The sequence below is a fragment of the Lynx canadensis genome, chromosome B2 (genome assembly GCF_007474595.2).
Source record: "Lynx canadensis isolate LIC74 chromosome B2, mLynCan4.pri.v2, whole genome shotgun sequence".
In the NCBI taxonomy this organism is placed as follows: domain Eukaryota; kingdom Metazoa; phylum Chordata; class Mammalia; order Carnivora; family Felidae; genus Lynx; species Lynx canadensis.
Genome location: NC_044307.1, coordinates 10,841,879 through 10,865,696, shown reverse-complemented (window position 1 = coordinate 10,865,696; position 23,818 = coordinate 10,841,879). Strand labels below are relative to the sequence as shown.

At 43.1% G+C, this 23,818-nt stretch overlaps 1 protein-coding gene across 2 annotated transcripts in view; it reads left to right on the top strand.

Annotated features, from left to right (window-relative positions):
• Positions 1-23,818, top strand: part of RNF144B (ring finger protein 144B) — an 81,399-nt gene that overhangs the window by 27,884 nt on the left and 29,697 nt on the right. For both annotated transcript variants that reach the window (XM_030314761.1, XM_030314762.1), the window contains exon 3: positions 12,301-12,405. In XM_030314761.1, the coding sequence (XP_030170621.1) occupies positions 12,301-12,405 (105 nt within the window). The remainder of the gene's footprint in view (positions 1-12,300; positions 12,406-23,818) is intronic.

Below are 23,818 nucleotides of genomic sequence, written 5' to 3'. Positions count from 1 at the left end.
GAAGGGCGGCAGGGGGGAGAGGGAGGGAGAGAGAGAGAGAGAGAGAGAATGAATGAATGAATGAATGAATGAATGAATGTATCTTCAGAATCCATGCTCAGCATGGAGCCCGATGTGGGGCTCGATCCCACAATCTTGGGATCATGACCTGAGCTGAAATCAAGAGTCGTACATTCAACCGACTGAGCTACCCAGGCACCCCTGGAGTCACATTTCTTAAATCTAATAAATTCTCTTTTGTAAATGTAGCCAAGGAAGTTGGCTTAAGGTTTATGTCTCTTCTAAACTGATAGTACATTGTTTCTCACTAGTACTCTATGCAGAGAAACGATATCCTCTTAAAAAAAACTAAGCATCACTGTTATCAAACCTCTGGTCATTGATGTGAACTCTTTTGCATGCTGGCTTTGTAGGTTATACCCTGTAGAAAAAAAAATGTAGCTCATAATGAGTTAGCTTCCTTATCTCATTTATACAAATGTAAATATTTTTGAAAGCTTTCAAAAATTTAGATAATATTTCTGCCATTGATTTTAATTAAGATTGCATTTCATTCTAATTTATTCAAACTCTGGTTTAAATAGTAATACAGATACTGGGGTTTTATATAAACTGTAACACAGATGATTCTAACTTTAAGGAACATTAAAATATGTTCACCAAAATTAAAATTTGGTGAACGGTATAATTTGTTTTCTTTTTAACGTAAAAATTTGTACAACAGGGGCGCCTGGGTGGTTAAGCCAGTTGGTTAAGTGTCCGACTCCTGATTTTGGCAAGGTCACGATCTCACAGTTCATGAGATTGAGCCCCTTGTTGGACTCTGTGCTGACATTGGGGAACCTGCTTGGGATTCTCTGTCTCCCTCTCTGTCTGCTCCTTTGTCCTCTCTCTCTCAAGAATAAATAAACTTAAAAAAAATTGGTACAACAGTTTGTTATGGAACTTTTCAAGCGTACAACAAAGGTGTACAGAATTTTAACAATAAATATCCATATTCCCACCATATCTTAGATTCTAACATTAAATTTTTACTCTACTTGCTTTATCCTTCATCTATCCACCCACCCATCGTATGGATAAATGGATACGGATGCTTGTTGTTAATTCTCTAGTAAAATGTGAGGACCACATTCTTTACTAGGCTTACTTGGATTGGTTGAATATTTTATGCAGATAACTCGCATAGCCCTATATCAAGGGTCAAGGTTTTTTTGACCCTTTATTAATTTGGTGTTTGCTTCTTTCTGTATTGCTAAAGGCCTTATGTGTGTTCTGGGAGAGTCAGAAAGGCTGCCTGAGAGTTCAAGTAGGGACTCTTTAGGTACACAGGAGGAGGGGAGGAAGACAGCGATAAATGAGTTCAGTGGAATCTCCCGATGTTTCATCCGGGCTGTGTTTATTCTCACTGCCTGTCTTAGGCCTGTTGGCTGGGACCTCGGGGCCAGCTGAGGGCTGGCAGTTCTGAGGGCTAATGTTTCTTTGGAGGAAATGGAAGGATGTAAACTTGGCCAGGCTTCTTGTTTTCTTTCTCCTGGAACCATTGGTTGCTTTGCTGGGTATACGGGTATAAGGTGTGAGAGCACCTGGCACAGACGGATTTCTTTGGAACTAGTATGAAAACTGGGGCTCCCTCCGTTAAGAAAGGTAACCCTGGGCGGAGAGAAGGGAAAGCCTCTGAGAGGTCAGTCGGAGAGTTATTGGATTACTTGTGCTGAAAACAGATCTTTACGAGGCTAATGGCTGCTCCCTGCTATGATCAAAAGGTGCTTACAGTCTAGCAGTTTGCATTCACTTCATTGTGCAGCCTGGATCGGTCTGCAGCATTTCCAGTGCATTTCTCTTCAGGGCTGTTTCCATCACTGAGTTTCTTAATTTAGGTGTTTCATGGTCACCTGATGTAAAGATAGAAGTGTTTGATCACTCTTGCTTGGTGGGAACTGGAGGTACTTTTTACTGGGGGCCAGACTTAATCTCCCATATTGAATGACTGTTCTCAAACTTACAAGGTGGATCTCAGTACCCTTTTCCCAAAACAGGAACAGCACTATTTTGGGTTTAGTATTTAAAGGATCTCAATTAGAGCTTTAACTTTTGCACATGTAACTTCCTTCTTAGGCTTCCTTTACTGTTTCTTCTGGAACTAGCTGAATGCAGGTATTCCCTATGGACATGTTGGTTAGAAAGGATTCTTTCAGTGGGTGATGGGTATTGAGGAGGGCACCTGTTGGGATGAGCACTGGGTGTTGTATGGAAACCAATTTGACAATAAATTAAATATTTAAAAAATAAAAAGCAAAAAAAAAAAAAAGGATTCTTTCCTTCCTGTGGAGCTCATACTTCTGAATATTACAAAATAACTTAAAGGCAGTGATAATGGACATATCTTCCTTGATTAGACTTGAGAGCATGGGTTGAATTGAACTAGAGGTTTTCAGACTTGGTTGCATTTTGGAATCACTGAGAGTTTGAAAACACTGATGCCAGTTTAGCAAGACTGCAAGATCAGTACACAAAAATTGGTTGTCTTTTTGTACACTAGCAAAGGATAATGTAATGGCACATTAAGACAATTATTGGCAATAAGTTCAAAAGGAATAAAATACTTAGGAATAAACTTAACAAAAGAAGTACAGAATTCATACTCCGAAGACTACAAAACATCACTGAAAGAAATTCAAGAAGACTAAACAGACAGACACTCAATATTCATGATTAAGAGACTTATTAATACAGGCATACTTGGGAGATATTGCACATTTGGTTCCAGACCACCACAATACACAAATATTGCAATAAAGCAAGTCAAACAAATTCTTTCATTTCTCAGAGCATATAGAAGTTATGTTTACACTATACTGTGGTCTTTTAAGTGAATAGTAGCATTGTATCTAAAAAAAAAGCTATGCACATTGCTTAATTTAAAAATACTTTATTGCTGGAGCATCTGATTCTGGATTTCAGCTCAGGTCATGATACCAGGGTCATGGGATTGAGCCCTGTGGTCGGGCTCCACCCTGAAAGTGTGGAACCTGCTCAAGATTCTCATTCTCTCTCCCTCTCCCTCTCTCTCTCTCCCTCTCTCTCTCCCTCCCTCTCTCCCTCCCTCTCTCTCTCTCTCTCTCTCTCTCTCTCTCCCCCCCTCTCCCCCCTCCCTCCCTCCCTCTCTCCCTCTCTCTCCCTCTCCCTCTCTCTCTCTCTCCTCCCTCTCTCTCCCCTCCCTACCCCTCCTCTCCCCTCCCCCCCCCACTTTTCCCCTGCTTGCACTCACACACTCTTTCTGTCTCATAACAAAACAAGCAAAACAGCAACAACAGCAACAAAAATACTTTATGGCAAAAAATGCTAACCATCCTCTGAACTTTCAGCAAGTCATAATCACCGATCACAGATCCCCATAACAAATATAATACTAATGACAAGGTTTGAAATAGGGCAAGAATTACCCAAATGTGACACAGAGACATCAGGTGGGCAAATGGTGTTGGAAAAATGGCACTGATTGGCTTGCTCGGTACAGGGTTGCCATGAGCCTTCAGTTTGTAAAAAATGTAGTATCTGTGAAGCACAATACGCGAGGTATGCCTGTATTGTTAAAATGGCAGCAGAATGGATCTGCAGGTAGGATTCCTATCAAAATCCCAAAGATCTTCTTTGTGGAAACTGATAAGCTTATCCTAAATTTCACATGGGAAATTAAGAGTCCTAGAATAGCCAAAACAATCTTGTAAAAGAATAAAGTTGGAGAACCCTCTTCCCAGATGTCACACTTAACTGTAGCACTATGATAATCACAACTATGTAACACTGCCTTAAGGATAGTTCCAGAAATAAATTCTCATGTTCATTGTCAATTGATTTCCATCGAAGGTGCCAAGGCAATTCAAAGCAGGAAAGAATAGTTTTTCAATAAATGGTGCTGGGATAACTGGATGTCCATTGGCGAAAGAATCAAGTTGGACTGTTTCTTCACACCCTGGACAAACATTAACTCAGATAGATATGAACAAAAGAAAAAAATTGGACTTCATCAAAGTTAAAAACCTTTATGATGGACATCCTCAAGAACATGAAAAGATAAGCCACAACTTGGGAGAAAATATTTGCAAACCATATCTGATACGGGACACCTGCAGAGTATACAAAGAATTCTTATAGCTCAATAATAAAAACTCAAATCACCCAATTAAAAAAGGACAAAGGATCTGAATAGACATTTATCCAAACAAGTCTGGATCAAAGAAGTCTCCCAACTTTGGGTGCCAGTCACAAGCCCTGGTTGTTAACTGCTCTTTTGATTGGACGTGAATCAGAGGTTCCCATGACGACCTCCTTGGCTTCAGTGGATTTGCCAGAGGAACTCGGAGAAGCATTTTACTTACTAGATTACTGGCTTATGATAAAAGGCAGAACTCAGGGACACCCAGAAGGAAGACACGCACAGGGCAAGGTGTGGGGGAAGAGCGTGAAGCTTCCATGGCCCCCGAAGTGCATCACTCTTACCAAATCTCTGTGTGTTCACCAACCAGTAAGCTCTCTGAAACCAGCCTTTTGGGTTTTCATGGAGGCTTAATTACATAGGTGTGACTGATTGAATCAATCAATCACCAATGGCCAATGATGTAACCTCCAATCTCTCTCCCCTTCCTGGAGCTCGATGGGTAGGACTAAAAGCTCCAGCCCTCTACTCATGGGGTTGGTGCCATTAGCAACCAGCCCGCAGGTGACCCAGGGGCATCCCAGAGTCACCTCATTAACAAAAAGACACTTTTATCTCTCTTGCTACTCTGGAGATTCCAAGGGTTTTAGCAGCTCTGTGCTGGAAATGGGAAGAATGTATTTGTGTTTCTTATTATAAATCACAGTATCACAGCAGCCCTTCCCATCAGTGTCCACTAGTTTCCAGTGTTTCTTATCCACCAAAACATACCCGTCTTTTATCCTTTCAAAGCTTTGCCCTCTGCTAAGAAACTACTGCCTTATCTGACTAGCCTGTGTTAAAATCCTCCTGCCCTAATTATTTGTGAATGGTGACCGGATCATTCTAGAGACAAGGTTTTCATGAAAGAAATGTAAAGGTTGAAATTTCTTGTAACGTTGACAAAGTGAACTGTCAATTCTGAGTGGAGGGAGTGAGATTTTCGTAGGTATGCAATTATATACACCTAATTTTTAAGTCCTAATTGTAATGAGTGCTACAAAGGAGACCTAAAGAGTGTCTTCAGTCTTAGAAGGTTTTAAACAGGTGACAGAACGGATCAGATTTAGATTTTTTTTTAAGTTTGTTTGAGAGAGAGAGAGAATCTGAAGCAGGCTCCACACCAACTGGAGCCCCGACTCGGGACTCGATCTCATGAACTGTGAGATCGTGACCTGAGCCGAAATCAAGAGTCGGACGCTTAACTGACTGAGCCACCAGAGCACCCCTCAGATTTAGATTTTATAAAAGTTCCTTTTGATGTCAGTGTGGAGAATTAACGAGAGGCAAAAACAGATATGTGAAAACTAATAGACGAACTAAGGCCGAAGCCCAGGTAAGGGGTAATGGAAAGTGGCCTAGGGGCGGGGCAGAAGAGTTTGAGAGATTTGAACAGTCCTAATCAGTACTTCAGAAGAGGGATGGGTAGGACTTCGAAGTGTGTTTAGTCACGCAATCATGTGTTCTGTAAGTACCTTCTACGTGTGTTTTCTTTTTGGATCCATCAGAGAATAAGACAGTGTCCCTGTACTTGGAGCTGAATTTCTAGGGAGCCAACAAGATGATACACAAGTAATATTAAGTGCTGTGAAGAAAAATCAAGCAGGGTGAGAAGGCCTGATGGGAAGGAAAGGTGGGCCTTTTTAGCCAGTGAGGCCTATCTGAGGAGGCACCACTGAGCAGAGTCCTGAAGGACGTGAGACCGAGCTGTCTGAGGGGAAGGGCATCCCAGGGAGAAGACATCAAGAGCAGGTCGGACATGTAGTGAGCAGATTCCTATTCCCAGAGTAAAGGAATGTGATAGAAATGAGCTCAGGGCAGTAGCTGGGAGTTAGAACAGGTAGGACCTTGTGAACCGTGGTAAGGAGTTGGAGAGGCCATCTACATGAGATGCACACTCATTGGAGGGTTTGGGGCAGGAGAATAAAACATGATTTATATTTTAGAAAGGCATGGAAAGAGCACCTTGGCTTCTGTGTGGAGCAGAGGCCAGCAGGAAAGCTATCGCAGAGGTCTTGGAAAGGGGTGACTGTGCCTTGGAGTGGTGAGAGATGTTTAGATGTAGGACACGTTTTGGTTGTAGCATTTGAGAAAGAGAGGAATCCGGACGTCTTCGTTTTTGTTCTGGCTGAGTAACTGGGTACTTGGTTCCATTTACTGAGATGGGGAAGACCGGGGATGTGGGGCAGCAGGTCAGGTGGGGAAGGGGGATTCGGAAGCTCTGGTAGCTGTGAGGGCGTGGTTAGACAGCCTGATGAGGACATCTCCTAGGCATTTACCGGATGCAGGGGTGAGAGAAAGAGGTGCCATAGAGGATCCGTACGTTGCTGGGGTGCAGCTGGGTGGAATCACGTGCCATTCACAGAGCGAGAGAATGCAGGGCAAGGACAGGATTTGGGGGAGAGAACAATCCTTATTATTACACATGACGCTTCAGGGCCTGAGAGCGTTTCTGTGTTCTACCACATTAAGTGGAATGTCGACTATTTCAAAGAAAAAACCGTTTCCTTTTTTGGGTCATCAGTATTTTCAAAAAGTACTGTTTAAAACATTTCCCTTAGAATTTATTAGCTGTTAGGAATATTGCATATTTAGGCATCTGTTTAATGTTATTACTTAATGGAATGTAATTAAAAAAAAAAGTAAATGAGAATTGATTGCATACACTGCAAAGGAGCAGTGGGCAGGACAGCAAAGGAGAGATGGTCTTCCAGGAGGCAGAGGTGGTGGGGCTGTGCTTAAGGGGAGAGGTGGGGGGTATGGGAACATCTGGAATTTTCCTTTTTTGGTACCAGTACCCGGTTGCAAGTAGCCCATTGGTCAGCTAGGGCCTCTGGCTGTTTTGAGGGGGTCACTTAAGGAGCCTGTTTGCGTTCAGCTCAGTGGTCACCGTGGGCACTTTTCTCTTACCCAGGTTTCCACTGCTCAAGCCTGTTGCCTAAGGCAGTCTCCGTGTTCCCCCCAGACAGATGGACAATGACAGATCTTTGGCATTTGGGTGGAGGTCTCCTCTTCACTAGCTGCTTCATTCGGGAAGGGGGCGGGGATGTACACACTATCCCTCCCTAAATGTGTCCATCCACCAAGGGTTCTGTGCAGTTAGAGACCAGAGCATGGTAGGTATTAGATTAACGTCCTGATAGGCGAGCTAGGTGAAACTTTGTGGTGCCCGGGTCCGTGGGATACAGCGGGAGGGGACCCTCATGGTGTGGGCTGGAATCTTTGGTGAATCTTCACTTGTCTGTGGAACTGTGGGATTCACTCAGACGTGTAGGGATGGATCTTGCCTGTAGATCAAGATGGTGGCCAGATCCATGGGGGGTAAAGGGAACCTTGGGGCCCGAGTCAGCCATGAGACCACAGCGTGTGTGGATTCGCCCTGGCTGAGCTGCTATTGCCAGCTGGGAATGGAGCCCTTGCGGGTGGGGGTGCGGGGGGGGGAGAAAAGGGGTCTTTGACCCTCACAGGCGGGGACAGGCTGACCTGTTTGCTCTCAGACCTTCAGGCCACACCAGGGAGCTGCCCTGGCCAGACAACCTTCAGTTGTCTGAGGAGGACTAGGGGGAGGCCTAGGAAGGGCTGCAGAGAGAGAAAGGAGAGGGAGGGAAGGATCCCTCTGAAGGGCAAGAGGACCAAACCCTCACCCTTTTGGGCCTGGGCATCAGGGTGGTTCCCCCTGGGGCTTCAGATCCTCACCCAGGAGTAACCTTGGCGGGAGGTGGTCAGTTCTGCAAGGAGTGCTACAGTCCGGCCACCAGAGAAAGTCCCCAGAACCGGGGGAGAGCCCTGACCCCGTCCTGGCAGAGGTTCCCCGGGAGGACCCCCAGATGTGGGGTGACCATCCGATGGAGGCCCAAGTCGCAGGTGGTGAAAGAATTCACCTGAGGTGGGACTAGGAGATAGAAGTTTGTAGAATACACCGTGAGGGAGCGGCAGGCAGGATAGCAGAGGAGGGGCTGTCTGCCTAGAAATGTCGTTTTTGTTTTTTAATGTGACTCCATGGTGGTAGTTTTCTTTTTTCTCTTTCTTCTGCCTTCATTTACAGTCGAGATGCTTCAGCCAGAGGTCTTGAGGAAGAGAGGGAGGGTTTGAGGTTCAATTTTTAGTGAAAGGTAACGAAAGACATCTAACGAACTGAAGGCACTTGAAAATTCAATAAGAAACAATCGCCAGGTCTTGTCCCTCTTTGCCTTTGACTAGAAATGCAGGCTCACAGTGATGGGGAGTCAGGTTCTGTCATCACAACACTTGGCAGCTTATGGTACTTACCTCCGTCTCAGACCAGTGTTTCTCAGAATTAAAAAAAAGGGCGTGTAGGGTATATACGTATATATTATACCCTACAGTCAGTGTATACAGCTGTAACTTCTCTCCTAAAATCATGGTTCACGTAGTGTTGTGGCCACAAGAGTTCTTGATGGCAGCTTGAGAAGTCACTGGGTTTACATGTCGTGGCTGCCGTACCTAAGAACATGACATTAACAAATAGAATATCTGTTGCAGGGGCGCCTGGGTGCCTCAGTTAAGTGTCTGACTCTTGATCTTGCCTCAGGTCATGTTCTCACAGTTCGTGGGTTCAAGCCCTGCGTTAGACTGTGTGCCGACAGTGGGGAGCCTGCTTGGGATTCTCTCCCTCCCTCTCTCTGCCCCACCCCTGCTCGCTTGCTCTCTCTCTCAAAATAAATAAACTTAGAAAATTAAAAAAAAAATCTGTTGTAAACTCTTGGGAAAGCTTATAGTTCAATTTTACAAGTTTGCAATATACATTGAAATGATTTTTTTTTTTTTTTTGCCTGTACAGGCTCACATAGTCTATCTGTAGTTTGTATTTAACTCTAAGCTTTTTCAGTAGATGCAAATAGTTCTTTTTTAATTTTTTTTAATGTTTAGTTTTGAGAAAGAGCATGAATGGAGGAGGGGCAGAGGGAGGGGGGATACAAAATCCGAAGCAGGCTCCAGGCTCTGAGCTGTCAGCACAGAGCCCAAAACAGGGCTCGAACCCACGAACTGGGAGATCATGACCTGAGCTAAGGTCGGACGCTTAACCAACTGAGCCACCCGGGTGCCCCTGGATGCAAATAGTTCTGAGGAGAGGCTTGAATAGAGGTATGTATGATGTTCTGTTACAAATAGCTATTCTGTTTACGGAGCTTCTGTACCACAGTGACTTAACTGGTTTTCTGAAGGGAGTGGAGAAAGGGTAATGTCAGAAGGTCAAAGGATTAACATTTCCCCAGAAAGCTTCCGCTAGAAAGTCTAAGATCATGTGGAGGTAGAAATAAAACCAAATACCCTGCAATTTAAGAATTTTCAAAGGGTTCCCGTATACAGTATTCCAGGTTTGTGTTTGTGTGTATGAGGGTTTTAAGCCCTGTGAGGTAACCATAACAGGTATTGTTGTTGCTTGTTTTTTCAATTAAGAGAAGCGAGTCTGGGGAGCAGTTTAAGTAACTTTCCTCTTGTCACCTGATGGAGTGGAACCATGGCTAGGGCCCAGATATTCTGATAGGTGTTCACGGCACAGTTCACTCTGTTTTCTCAGATACCTCCCCCCTGAGCCTAGAGACCGTACATTTTCAGAGTCTCTCTGCTCAAATGTCAAGGGGCAGCTGTGGGTATCAAGGTGGTCACACTGGAGTCTGTGTGGCACAGGGATGGCAGACAGGTCCTTAGGAGCAGAGCCGGTGGACAGGCCTTCGCATCGTTGATTCACTCGTCCCTTGGTGTGGCCCTCCTTTCTGTGAGCCAGCTTTGCTGCTCCTCTCGAGTTTGGCCTGTGCACTGAAATTCTTCCCCACATTTCCTTGCTCTGGCTCTCCTGTGTTTCCCTTTCTTCTTGTTACAAGAGACCATGTTAGCACAGTAACTCCTAGAGCAAATGATCGTTCACCGTTGTCTCCAACAAGAAAGTAAGAGCTAAAATACAGTACCTATATGCAGTCCACTGCCGGAGGAACTCCTTAGAAGGACCCCTGTTCCCAGATGTCTTTATTCTCCAGTTCATACCAAATCATCTTTTCTTTTCCAATTCATACTGAGCATCTCTCCATGTCTTTAAACACCATTTGAAAACATTTTTCATGATTCCTCAGTATTCCATTGTATGAATTTAGCATAGTTTATAAAGTGGTGATCATTTATAATTGGGTTCAGAATGGGTTCAGTATTACAGCATCAGTATTCTGACCATAGAATTTATTTAATATTAAGCTTTTTAAAATTTTTTTACTTTGTTTTTTTTTTAATGTTTATTTTTGAGAGAGACAGAGCACGAGTAGGGGAGGGGCAGAGAGAGAGGGAGACACAGAATCTGAAGCAGGCTCCAGGCTCTGAGCTGTCAGCACAGAGCCCAACGCGGGGCTTGAACTCATGAACCATGAGATCATGACCTGAGCCAAAATCAGACGCTTAACTGACTGAGCTACCTAGGTGCCCCTATTAAGCTTTTTTTTTTTTTTTTTTTTTTTAACGTTTACTTGTTTTGAGAGAGAGAGAGCAAGAGAGAGAGAGAGAGAGCGCCTGTGAGTGGGGGAAGGGAAGACGGAGGCCCTGGGGCGGTGCGTGGAGAGAGAGAATCCCAAGCAGGCTTCGCACTGTCAGCACGGAGCCCAACATGGGGCTCGAACTCACGAACCCTGAGATCATGACCTGAGCTGAAATCAAGAGTCGGATGCCTAGAAGACTGAGCCACCCAGGTGCCCTAGTAGTTAAGCTTTAATAAAAGGTTGGTACAATAGCAATATTTGTAATGAGACAGGTTGATACATGAGTGTATAAATTTGAAAAATCTGAACTCAGTTTTAAATGATCACCACTTTATAAGAATCATTAATTCATCGACTAGCTTATGTATTTTTTCGGTGTTGTCCTCCAGCATGTGTGCTTGACCTTTTGTCATGCACACAGAGCTCACCAATTATGAGCAAATTAGTAGAAATTGAGGAGTCAGCTTCTGGATTTCCTAAGAGTTCTGTCTTCTGGAACGGTGGCCCTCAATCTCCTGTGGGTGTGTTGGGCTGGGTTGGGAGGGAGAAGGGGGGAGTTGGAGTTTTCCCTTAATGCTGCCAGCCCCTCTCCTGCCTTCTCAGTCTGACCCCGTCTTCATCCACTACCCACGATCCAGGTACAATAGGCAGTGAGAAGACTAAGTTTGTTCTTGGTATTATCCCTCTTCTTTCTGGGTTTCTTTTTTCAATCCAATTTCTTCTTTCCCCAGGTTCTACTCAAACCTCCTCACCAAAGCATCCACCAAAGCCCATAGTTTTGGGAATGTCTCATTCTCCCAAATTGTCTTTGACATTATATTTCCCAGGTGTATTTACTATTATGAGTGTTCCTACATAAGTCAGTGCCTTAATCTTACAATTGACCCTTGAACCACACAAGGGTTAGGGGCCCCGACACCCCTCCCATGAAGTTGAAGATCTACATATAACTTTTGACTCCCCCAAAACTTGCCTACTGTTGACTAGAAGCCTTCCTGATAAACAGTTGATTAGCACGTTTTGTATATGTATTATATACTGTATTCTTGCAATAAAGTAGGCTACAGAAAATATTAAGAAAATCATAAGAGAAAATACATTTGCTATACTATACCGTATTTATTTAAAAAAACCTACATATCAGTGGGCCCATGCAGTTCAAACCTGTGTCATTCAAGGATCAGCTGTATTTTGATTCTGTCTGGCTCTCTCTGCATGAGAGTCACAGGGTTCTACTTTAGGGCAAAGGACTACTCGGTAAGAACGGAATTAGGAAGTCATAGAAGTTAAAAAAGAGAAAAAGTAAAGAGAAGGCATTTGCCATTAGTGCAAAAGAGTGGTTCTTCTTTGCCAAACCTGTGGGGGATAAAATGTGTGAGCTTACAGGAGTTTGACTTGTGGCCTTGAATAAACTCGATATTGAGGTCATACATAATTAATCGCCTGTCTTGCCTTCTTTCCAAAGTGATGGCTCTTACTGTTCACACTTGGGATAACTGATGTTTCCTGAGTCCAAGAGCCCCAGGACTGCCAAGGAAGGAAGGAAGAGGCAGCAGCGGTTACATAACCTTGGTGCTACTGTAATGCGATGGGTAATTGTCTTTTTTCTTCTTCTAGTGCTTGAAGCAGTACCTGCAGCTGGCAATCCGAGAGGGATGCGGGTCTCCCATCTCTTGCCCCGACACGGTGTGCCTCGGCCGCGGGATCCTGCAGGAAGCGGAGGTACGGATGAGTGCCGTGACCTTCCCCCTTTCCTGCTGACGTTATTCTGTAGGATCTTGACTCTTTATGTACTTCCCCACCAGGGAGTCTAGACACAAAATACAGAGGCTAACTTTTTAAAGGAGTACTTGATTTCTGCATACCTATGGATCCTTCATATAAGGTGTTAAAGCTGTATCTCAGATCTGTTTATAAATGCCATCTGAGTGTTGGAGAAGCTCTAGAATGGGCGAAGGTGCTAGAAACCACATTTACCAAATGTGTGCTATGGAGGCTGAGTAACGAGGAGTCTTGTGATCTTTAATACTTTAAAGATAAACAGATGACAGATTTCAACCAGTTATAGACATTAGAAATGGTGCCATCCTACAAAGGTAGACTGAGTCGGACGATTTCCACAGGAGTTTCGTTTGATCTTTGTCGGGCATCAGAAATGTCTTTTTTGAGTGAGTTCTTCCCCCATTTTCTTAAGACTGTGATCTATCTCTTTGCTTCGTTTCTTCAATCCCTGATCATTAGCTTGCCCTTGAATCTGCTTTTAATCTTCAAGTCCTGCTCACTTTAAATCAGAGGATAACCAGCTCTTGCCCATTTTGGGGAAGTTTGTAAGCCTGGGAAAGAGGGCCCAAGAAACAGAGGAAATCAGTTATTCGTTCGGCAAATACAGTATGCCTGCTGTGCATCAGGTGCTCTTCTGGAATCATTCGTAGCTGGTATACCATCCAATCCCTTCACCAAACTTAGGAAATGGGAGCCCAGAGGGTTTAAGTAATTTTCCCAAGAGTGCATATCTAAAAAGTAGAAGAGCTAGAATTCTAATCCAGTTCTTTCTGGCCACCATAACTATTTGGCTTTAAGAGTGGAATGAGGTAGGGGCGCCTGGGTGGCTCAGTCGGTTAAGCATCCGATTTTGGCTCAGGTCATGATCTCATGGTTCATAGGTTCGAGCCCCACGTCGGGCTCTGTGCTGACAGCTCAGAGCCTGGAGCCTGCTTCGGATTCTGTGTGTGTGTGTGTCTCTCTCTACCTGCTCCTCCCATGCTCATGCTCTGTCTCTCCCTGTGTCTCGAAAATAAATAAACATTGAAAAAAAAAAGTGGAATGAGGTAGGTAGATGATATGATAAAGGACTTGGAGACTCAGTGGTATGTATATGTGTATGTGGAAATATATACGTATATATGTGTGGATATGTATGCATGTGTGGATATGCTTTGTTTACAAATACATATTCTTTTACATATATATCCTTTGATCTGTAAGCTAAACAGTCCAAAAGATGTTAATAGACCCTTTGTAACCATTCTGCGTCTGGGTCTCCCATGTTCGGCTTATAGACTATCACTGAGGTGGTGCAAGTAAGCTTGACGTGGTTTTTAGGGAAAAATGAAAAGAACACATAATGGTTTAGAAGTGATTCGTTTTAGGAAAACCATGAAATAATTGAATTTTTTGATAAAAAAGTAATATTGAATACATAATCCTGAGGTGAGAAATCTTGGTTACTTTTGTTTGAGGAAGGGGTGGAAGGAAATTAAAGTGGAGAAAGATTGAGTTAGCTACCAAGGATACTATTGATTTGTACAACTTGGAAATGGGTTTTAAAATAAGCCTTGGGGGTTCAGGAGCATCGTTCTATGCACAGTCCTTCTAGAAAAGATGCTTCCTCTTTGATTTGCTTCTCTGATACTCTCATCAGTGAGCAGTGTTTCCTAAGCATGCAGTGACCTGTGTCAGGTCAGGATAGAGACGCAAGTAAGCCCGGCCCAGCGTTGCCCTCCTGAAGCTTCTGATCTAGCAGAGTGGCAATTAACCTGGTGACAAGTAAGATAGTTCTAGTAAGTCAAATGCCTGACATGAAGCAGGCAGCAAGAGCTGTGTCTCATAGGAAATCCTAGTTAATTTATGTATGCAAAGTCTATTAAAAATAAGTGAAATGAATAGTTTGATGAAGTTTCAAAGGCATTTGAAATGAGCCACATTCCTGTGTTCTGGACCTTAAGCTCTCCAATCCAGTAGCTGCTAGCTCCATGTGGCTGCTTACATTAAAATTAATTAAAATTAAATAAAATTAAAAATTCATTCCTTTGGTTGCACTAGTCATGTTTCAGGTGCTCAGTAGTAACCACACGTGGCTCATGGTGGCCCGATTAGACACCACAGAATACAGCATCTCCACCATTGTGGAAAGTTCGGTGGCATGGCAGGTTCTAGACTTTTAAATGGATGGTAACCACTAGCCACGGATACTTGGGTTATCAAATGTTAGAGCCCATGTGTTTAGGCGAGTGAGTGAAGACGGTCCGTGGTTTGTCTTGCTGTTCTCTAGAACAGAGTTCGACTTTTCTGATTTTCTTAGTATAGAATTTTCTTTTCACACTCCCCTGCAGTTCTCACCCCTGTCTTATTTCTTACCCTTTTCCTGTTGTACATCCTCATTCACACTTCCCTGGTACTCTGTGTACCCAGTTTGACTCTCAAAATGGTTTTAACTTTTAGGCTGTACGGAAACCAAACAAACCCATAGTGTCTCTTAGAAATTACCAAAGGCTATTTGACAAAAACCAGAACAAAAACATCCTCCGAACTAAAAACTATGGTTATTTCTTCAATTCCTTAAAGTCTATTTCCCATTAGGTGAGCAAGAAGGCACCCAAGGCATTAAAGGACCGTTTCTGTACCCACTTGCTGAAGAGCCTGACTAAAGATGGGCACGGATGTGTAGTAATCAAAGTTCCTAACCAACTGGCCACTTGTGTTTTCCCACAGAGTAAAATATTGTGAGGGTAGTAGTGACAGTCTCTCATTTTGAATTGAGACATGAATAGGGTATTATGTTAGAGATATTTGGTAGCTTTATCAGTTTATATGGGGCCACTTGTTTTTAAAAATTAATTTTTAATTCATTGATTAATTTGGAGAGTGTGAGCAGGAGAGAGACAGAGAGAGAGAGAGAGAGAGAGAGAGAGAGAGAGAATCTTAAGCAGGCTCCATGCCCGATGCAGAGCCCAACGTGGGACTCCATCTCAACTCTGGGATCATGACCTGATCCGAAATTGAGAGCTGGATGTTTAACCCACTGAGCCACCCAGGCATCCCTGGGACCACTCCTTTCAAAGCAGATACCACATACACGTGAACTTGGGCTGGACCATCTTCCTTTCTGGCTTCATTTACATCAAGCTTTCTCTTACATAGTTATTATTATAATAGATAGCTCTTAATCCAGATATGATCAAGTATATCACAATGGCATCACCCAACTCATTGCTTGACTGGATTCTGTCTCTATAACTACTTACTCTGCCTTTAAAAAAATGTTTAATCATACAGGTAATGCGGAGACATACTTTGCATGTTAAAAATGATAGTTAAGACTCGAGTTCCCTTGGTGCTGCTGCTGTTTATGTTTCCATGTGCGTGGTTCTTCATCATCCATTGTCTTCTAAGATGCATGGTAGCGTAACATTTCTTTACCTTCAGGGGACGCCAGCGATTTAGGCTCTTTTCTCCAAATGCTTTCCAGTGTAGATCTCACTCACATGGTTGCCTGTGCTCCTGGCGTCCGCCTCCTGTTCGCTGTGGGTCCTGCCTGCCTTCCTACCGCTTCCTATGAGCTCAGCTGTGGCTCTGCCCCTGCACTTTTGTTTATCAGGAGTAGCTTCATTAGCAAGACACTTAATGCCCCATCCAGGTACCCTTGGCTTATGGAGGAAACAGAAAAGGCATCTTTTCTTGCACGTCACGCAAGTTGGTGGGAGGCAGTGGCTACAGGTCACCCCGCTGGGGGCCCCGGAAGAGTAAAACTTGGCCTTCCTTGCACCATCAGGTACTGCCGGCCGTGGCAGGACTCTCCTCACGTGCTTGACCCAGGAATCGTGCCCAACATGGACTTACGAGAGGTGGGGCGCAGATTGTTTGCTCATAGCTCTACTTCCGGCAAGTCCTCCCCTGGGAGTTAGTAGCCCTGTTCTAACGGTGATGACTAATGGAGCCCTTCCCTCACAGTGGAAGGGAAATAGCACCCGTCACTTGCTGGGGGAGCCCGAGCCGTGTGTCTGGGGCCTGTAAACTTGGAGTGGTGAGCACATACCTACCATTACATGGCCTGAGTGATGGAGCTTCCTCTCTCTGCCAGCTGGCAGTGGAGGGCCGAGAACAGCTTCTCAACAACCAGCCCTCCCCCTAGCTCCTGGGGCATTGAAATGACCCGCCTGCATTTGGCTGCTAGAGCCCCCACATGCACCAGAGCAAGGATGCACCAAGAATGGGGGCTGCAGGGGCGCCTGGGTGGCACAGTCGGTTAAGCGTCCGACTTCAGCCAGGTCACGATCTCGCGGTCCGTGAGTTCGAGCCCCGCGTCAGGCTCTGGGCTGATGGCTCGGAGCCTGGAGCCTGTTTCCGATTCTGTGTCTCCCTCTCTCTGCCCCTCCCCCGTTCACGCTCTGTCTCTCTCTGTCCCAAAAATAAATAAACGTTGAAGGAAAAAAAAAATTAAAAAAAAAAAAAAAAAAAAGAATGGGGGCTGCAGAATTTCTACAGGAGGGGCTTTAGGGTGGGGCACCGTGGAGGACCAGGAGAGAGGAACGGGGGGCAGTGGCGTGCTAAGGAATTTGAAGCTACGTTTGCAAAATAAATACGGTTTTTACTCCTGTTGCGTGTTTATTGGGGTGGTTTCGGTAAAGGTTGCTGGAATTAGAGCGATCCGTGTGTTCCCCACAAAGTCCCTGTCAGCACAGCCCCCACTTGCCATCTCTTCTCACACTCTTCCTTCGTATCATCAGTGTGAGGTGGGGCAGAGAGGGAGGAGGAGGACGCCCAGGCAGGCAGCCAGAGTCCTGTTGCTGCGGTTGAAAGATCTGCACGGGAAGGGACCAAAGTGTGTCTGTCATAACCTTTGGCTGCGATGCATGTTAGCCCGAGAAGAGTCGAAACGTGGGGTGGCGACAGATAAATCTGCTATGCCGGCGTTAATAGATATTCTTGAGATGCCCAGTTGAATTTTATTTCGGAATGTATTTAAGGCTTTGCTTTAAAACTGCGTATAAATGGGGGTGCCTGGGTGGCTTAGTCGGTTGAGCATCTGATTTCCACGCAGGTCGTGATCCTCGTGGTTTGTGGGTTCGAGCCCCACATCGGGCTCTGTGCTGACAGGGCGGAGCCTGCTTATGATTCTCTGTCTCCCTCCCTCTCTCTCTCTCTCTCTCTCTGCCCCTTCCCGACTTGTACTCTCTCTCTTTCTCAAAAATAAACATTAAAAAAAATTAAAAACCAATTATAAATGGAGAATAACGTTTCTGATTCTGAGCTTTTCCTTTAAAGGCGGCTATAAGAAGAATAAGCAGCAATGGGATGAATGTGCCATGTGGATGTGCTCATGGGCATATCCCTTTTACCCACAGAGCAGGCGGGGGAGAGAGGCAGGGGACGGTGTGGGAAGGTGCACGGAAGCCTCTGTGGACAGGTGAATAAAGAGTAGCAAAGGCAGCCCTCTTGAGGGAATTGTGAGGATAATTCTGGCCCTGGAGTTCTAGCTTCCACCATCTTTTACACGTCCCCAGAGGGCCCTGCCTTCTGGTTTCTCAGACAGTTATACCCTCTTGTTTTCTCCAGCAAGTTCCGTATCTTGTATGTAGGGAAGGAGATGTGAGCTTGGTTAGTACACTCGATGGATGTGCCATTTTTCCTTTTTGGGTAGAAAGTGCGGTTCTTATTTTCTGGGTCAAGATAAGAAACATTGGTAATTTTTGTGTAAGTGTGATAAGGCACTTATCCATAAAACTGGGACTGTTTTTTTTTTTTTTTTTTGCCAGTATTTTTGCAAGTCATAGCCCCTCAAAAATTGCCAAGGCCTTGACATGCTATAATGATCTCCTCGTGGTCAATTCCATCTTCAAATATACTGGTCCCTTGTATTCTTTGTTGGGTCTCTTTGATTTTTTAAAGCAACTGTAGCAGAAATATGATTTGAAAGGCCAAACCCAAGTAAAGACTAGGCTTTTCTTTTTTCTTTTTCTCTTCTCACCTGGCTTTCTAGACCTTGATGAGAGGTACTTACATGAAGCCCACCCCTAGCTTCGATGTTGGAACCATTTCATTTTCCTGACTAAAAGACAATATGTATTTTAATCACATATAGTATTTTATTTGCAAGATATTCAACAATTTTCAGTATTATGGGAATACACCGCTTTCGGCATAAATGTTTCTCTGGCAAACAGGCTCCACTCTCTGCCCCCCTTTTTCTTCTTTGGTTTTTGTAGGGCTAATGTCGGTGTAGGTGGTGATGTCTGCTCAAATATTATAATCATAGTTAATATAGTAAACGAGGGGGTGCCTCACCTTTAATCTCAGTTGCGAATGTTAGGTCTATCCAGTTAACCTTCATGTGTAACATTTCTAGCACCCCCCCGACATGTGTGTATATCCTGAGAGCCCTGGTTATGCTCGGCTACAGTTGGAGTGGAATGGAAAAGTGAAGACTTTCAGCAAAGTAGGACCTGAATCCTCTCAGGTTAATTTTTACCAGAAAAAAAAGATAGAGATTATGGGCAATTAGTAGCTTTTGTTCTTATTATTCTGATGTTACTGCTTTTGTTCTGTTAAAATGAAACTGAACTTATTTTATCTTTGAATTAAATTTTCTTTCTTTTTGGAAAGAATTTCTAGAATGATGAGGATGAGAAAAAGTGGTTTTTCATAGGAGGAGAGAGAAGTTTTTCTTTTTTCTTGAACAGGCAGATTAATATAAATTTCAAAGGAGAAATAGCAAAAAAAAAATCACTTTAGATCAAGGTAAGAATTTTTTAGTAGTTGATCTGAGGCAATCGTCCTGTTGGTGGTTGAGAAGATACTTAGGAATGTTTGTTTCTACAGCTTGAATGTGGGTCTGGTTATTAGTGGATTAGAACCCACTGAATAAAAAAAATATCAGTAGTCCATACTGACCTGAATAAATAAATGAATAATAAATGGGAGAGAAGGGACTGATCTTTCTTTGTTTTTTTTTTAAATTAATTAATTTTTAAGTTTACATCCAAGTTAGTTAGCATATAGTGCAACAATGGTTTCAGGAATAGATTCCCTAGTGCCCCTTACCCATTCAGCCCATCACCCCCGCCATAACCCCTCTAGCAACCCTCTGTTTGTTCTCTATATTTAAGAGTCTCTTATGTTTTGTCCCCCTCCCTATTTTTACATTATTTTTCTTTCCCTTTCCTTATGTTCATCTGCTTTGTATATTAGATTCCTCATATGAGGGAAGTCATATGATATGTCTTTCTCTAATTTCGCTCAGCATAATACCCTCCTGTTCCAACCACGTAGTTGCAGATGGCAAGATTTCATTCTTTTTGATTGCTGAGTAATACTCCAGTGTGTGTGTGTGTGTGTGTGTGTGTGTGTGTGTGTGTTTGTGCGCCCACGTGTGCACGCGTGTATATGTACACACACACACACACACACACCACATCTTCTTTATCCATTCATCTGTTGATGGACATTTGGGCTCTTTCCATACTTCGGCTATTGTCGATAGTGCTGCTGTAAACATTGGGGTGCATGTGTCCCTCAGAAACAGCACACCTGTATCCCTTGGATAAATACCTACTAGTGGGTCGTTTTTTGAGGAACCTCCATACTGTTTTCCAGAGTGGCTGCACCAGCTTGCATTCCTACCAACAATGCAAAAGAGATCCTCTTTCTCCGCATCCTTGCCAACGTCTGTTGTTGCCTGAGTTGTTAATGTTCGCCATTCTGACAGGTGTGAGGTGGTATCTCATTGTGGTTTTGATTTGTATTCCCCTGATGATGCATGATGTTGAGAATTTTTTCGTGTGTCTGTTGGCCATCTGGATGTCTTCTTTGGGGAAGTAAGGGACAGCTCTTTCTTTCAGTAGAAATTCTAATTTCTGAAATTTCTTTCAGTAGAATTCTAATTAACAAATACAGAATGAAGGGTAGAAATAGAAAATCGTCATTAAGCAATTACCACAGTAATAACTATTGTAGGCGAGAATTATCAATAGATACAACAATAGTGGAGCAAAGGTACGATGAGAAAGAGGATATTTGCAGAATCTCAAAATGTATCCCTGCGAGAACCTTTGCTGATGACAAAGGGTGAAGAAATTTGGTAGACACCACCTTGACCAAGCTAAAAAGTCAACACTGCCAGTAATGAGATGGGTGTCCTCATGTACCTCCTGATGGCTCAACATCACTTCTGTGATATTCTTGCCAAAAATGCACAGCCTCAACCTAATCATGAGAATGCATCAGACAAACCCAAATCAGAGAACAGTGTACAACATAACTAGCCTGGACTCTTCCAACATGTCAAGGTTGTGAAAGGCAAAGACAAACTGAGGACTTGCCACAGATTGGAGAAGGCTAAGTAGAGGCACAGCAATTAAATGCAATCCAGGATCTTGGACTGAAAAAAAAAAAAAAAAGACATAAGTGGAACAGTTTTTGACCTTTGAATAAGACTTGCAGTTGTTGTTTTGTGTCAATGTAAGTTTCATTATTTTAATTATTAGCCATGGGACGCCTGGGTGGCTTAGTCGGTTAAAGTGTTCAACTCTTGATCTCTGCTCAGGTCATGATCTCACAGTTCATGAGTTCGAGCCCTGTGTTGGGCTCTGCGCTGCCTGAGTGCAGAGGCTGCTTGGGAATCTCTCTCCCCCTCTGTCGGTGCCCTTGCCTCTCGAGCATGCTTTCTCTCTCTCCCTAAATAAATAAATAAATAAATAAATAAATAAATGCCATGGTTATGTAAGGTGTTAACAGAAGGAAAAGTTGGGAGGATGGGATTTAGGAACTCTACCTAAGTTTTGCAATTCTTTGTGAGTCTAAAATTATTTCCAAAAAGAAAAGTTAAAAAGGAACATTCTGATATGATTGTGAACAATTTGGAATTTCTTTTTTGGCAGGAAGAGGAGAATGATATATCAAAAGACACCTCTTTATAATCTCTTCTGTTGGGGTTTCAGTTTTGCAATCAGTTTTAGAGTAATTGTGATTGTTTTGGGTTTTGTTTTGTTTTTAAAGCAGTAGCCCTTTAACCTGTGACCTGATAGAGCCTTTAATAATTATCCTCACATATTCATTTCCAGGTAAAAAACCTTGAGCAATGGTGACTTACTCCCAATGGCAATGGAACCGGGATTTTAATTCTTTGGGTCATCTTTTTTTTTTTTTTTTTTAACAAGGTCTGGCTTTCTCTGACCTAAAGCCATGGGTATAATAGAAACATTTCAGAAAACTAGTCTAATCTTAATATCCAACAAATTGTAAGATCAAGATGTGGATTTTTGTTCCCCAAGGAGCAGATTAAAAAAAGAAAACCTTATGTGTCTGTATTGCCTTCTGAGTAATTTAAGTTCCTTGAGGGGACCTTCTGGGTCTCCTTTCCTCATCTGTACCCCTGGCTTCCAGCCAGTGCTATACTGTTCCTGGATCATGGAGCAGAATATGGAGAAAGTGCAAATCTAAGTGGTGGGGGACTGGGAAGAGAATGGTGTGATGGAACTAACTTTTTTTTTTGATCACAAATTTCAATAGAAAAAAATCTGATTTACCTTACTAAGGCTTAATTCCATAAAAATCTTTGATCTCTGAAAAATGATAGATTCAAAGTAGAGTAACCAAAAAAACCCCAAAAACAAATTAGAGACCTCTGACTTCCCCGTTGGCAGTAATGGGTCCCCTGATGACATTTACTTTTCTAATTTAAAATTAAACATCCATCTCTCCTGTTGTTGACTTTTTACCGCATTAATTTGTGTCACTTTTTCATTAGCATTTCATCTGTGTCTAAAATACTTCATCTCCTGTTTGCTTTGTCTTCCAGAAACTGTATTTGACCTTAGCTGTTACATAAATTGCATGTCATTAAAAAACAAACAAACAAACAAACAAACAAACAATTTTTAAGAGTTGACTTTGAGGGGTTTGAAGAAGTTCTTCATCAGTCCAGAAACTATTTTAGATGGAGGCGAATTGAGTACAGGACTGTCCCATAGAATGAGATCTTTTTTGGGGGTGGGGGTTGAAAATAGAGACACAGATCCTCACCGAGGTCTGTTGGGTCCAGATGACAGCATCTCCAAGTCACCTTGGCCCGAAGTTGAAGTAATATTAGATTATTTGTCCTCTGCCTACAATGAATCAACAACTAAGGAACTAAATTCAGATTCCTGAATGCCTCTCCTGCCTTTGGCTGCTTATGTCTTCTGTCCCCAATTCAGAGGGTTTTTTTTTTGTTTTTTTGTTTTTTGTTTTTGAGACACCTTTGTCTTTTAGGAAAGATGCCCAAGTGGTATGTATTCTAACAGATGAAACAAAACTGGCTTCCAATGTAGTAAAAGTCTAACACCCATCATATAAAATTAACCATAATTTTTTTTACAGTGATTTCTCAGGAGCTTTAAGGCGGCAGATGCAAATGCAACCTTCCCCGCTAGCTGGAGAAAAAAATTCTGTAATTAAGTTAAATTAATGTTTTACCATACTTGGGATGGAGAATACTGAACTTGCCTGTTTCGTGGTCCTTCATACGTTTTAGCTAACTTAGTTTAATTCATTTGCAAAGTAAACAAATTGATTTTTTGTGTGTGAGAAGGAGGATTAGATTCTGGATACCTTTTCAAAAATATTTGTCATGTACAATTTTAAACTGCCTCATTTTTTTTTTCACTCTTGTTTTCTTAACGCAGACTTCCTTTCATTAGTTGAACTAATGAACTTCTGTCTAGATATATTTTATGCCAAAGAATATGCAGTGTGTTAGAGTCAGAATTGCTAAGGCTAAGACTGTGTCCTGTATCAACTTGCTAAATGTTTAGAAGCCTAGTATCACATCTTTTGGTTTTCTCAGTTATGTATCTTTTAAGCAACGTCAATAGAGTTGACGTCAATGGAACTATTATTTTTAGAATGCCAGTTTAAGAGCATTTGGCTTTTCCTGCATCTGACTTTGAAATGCAATTTAAGAAGATTAATCTGAAATGTCATTTGGCCAGGTATGAATCATTGTCATTTACCAGTAAACCTTTGAGTTCATATTGCCATCTGAAATGGAAACGGAGGAGTCTAGCCACAAGAAATAGCTGTAGCATTTTATCATCTTTAGCATTTTCTTTCCTTTTTTAAGACGTGTTTATTTTTGAGAGGGAGAGAGAGAGAGAGAGAGAGAGAGAGAGAGCGCGCGCGCGCGCGCGCGCGCGCGCGCGCGCATGAGCGGGGGAGGGGCAGAAAGAGGGAGACAGAAGATCAGAAGCAGGCTCTGTGCTGACAGCAGCAAGCTTCATGCGGGGCTTGAACTCATGAACTGTGAGATCACGACCTGAGCTGAAGTTGGATGCTCAACCAACTGAACCACCCAGGCTCCCCTTTAGCATTTTCTGCCGTG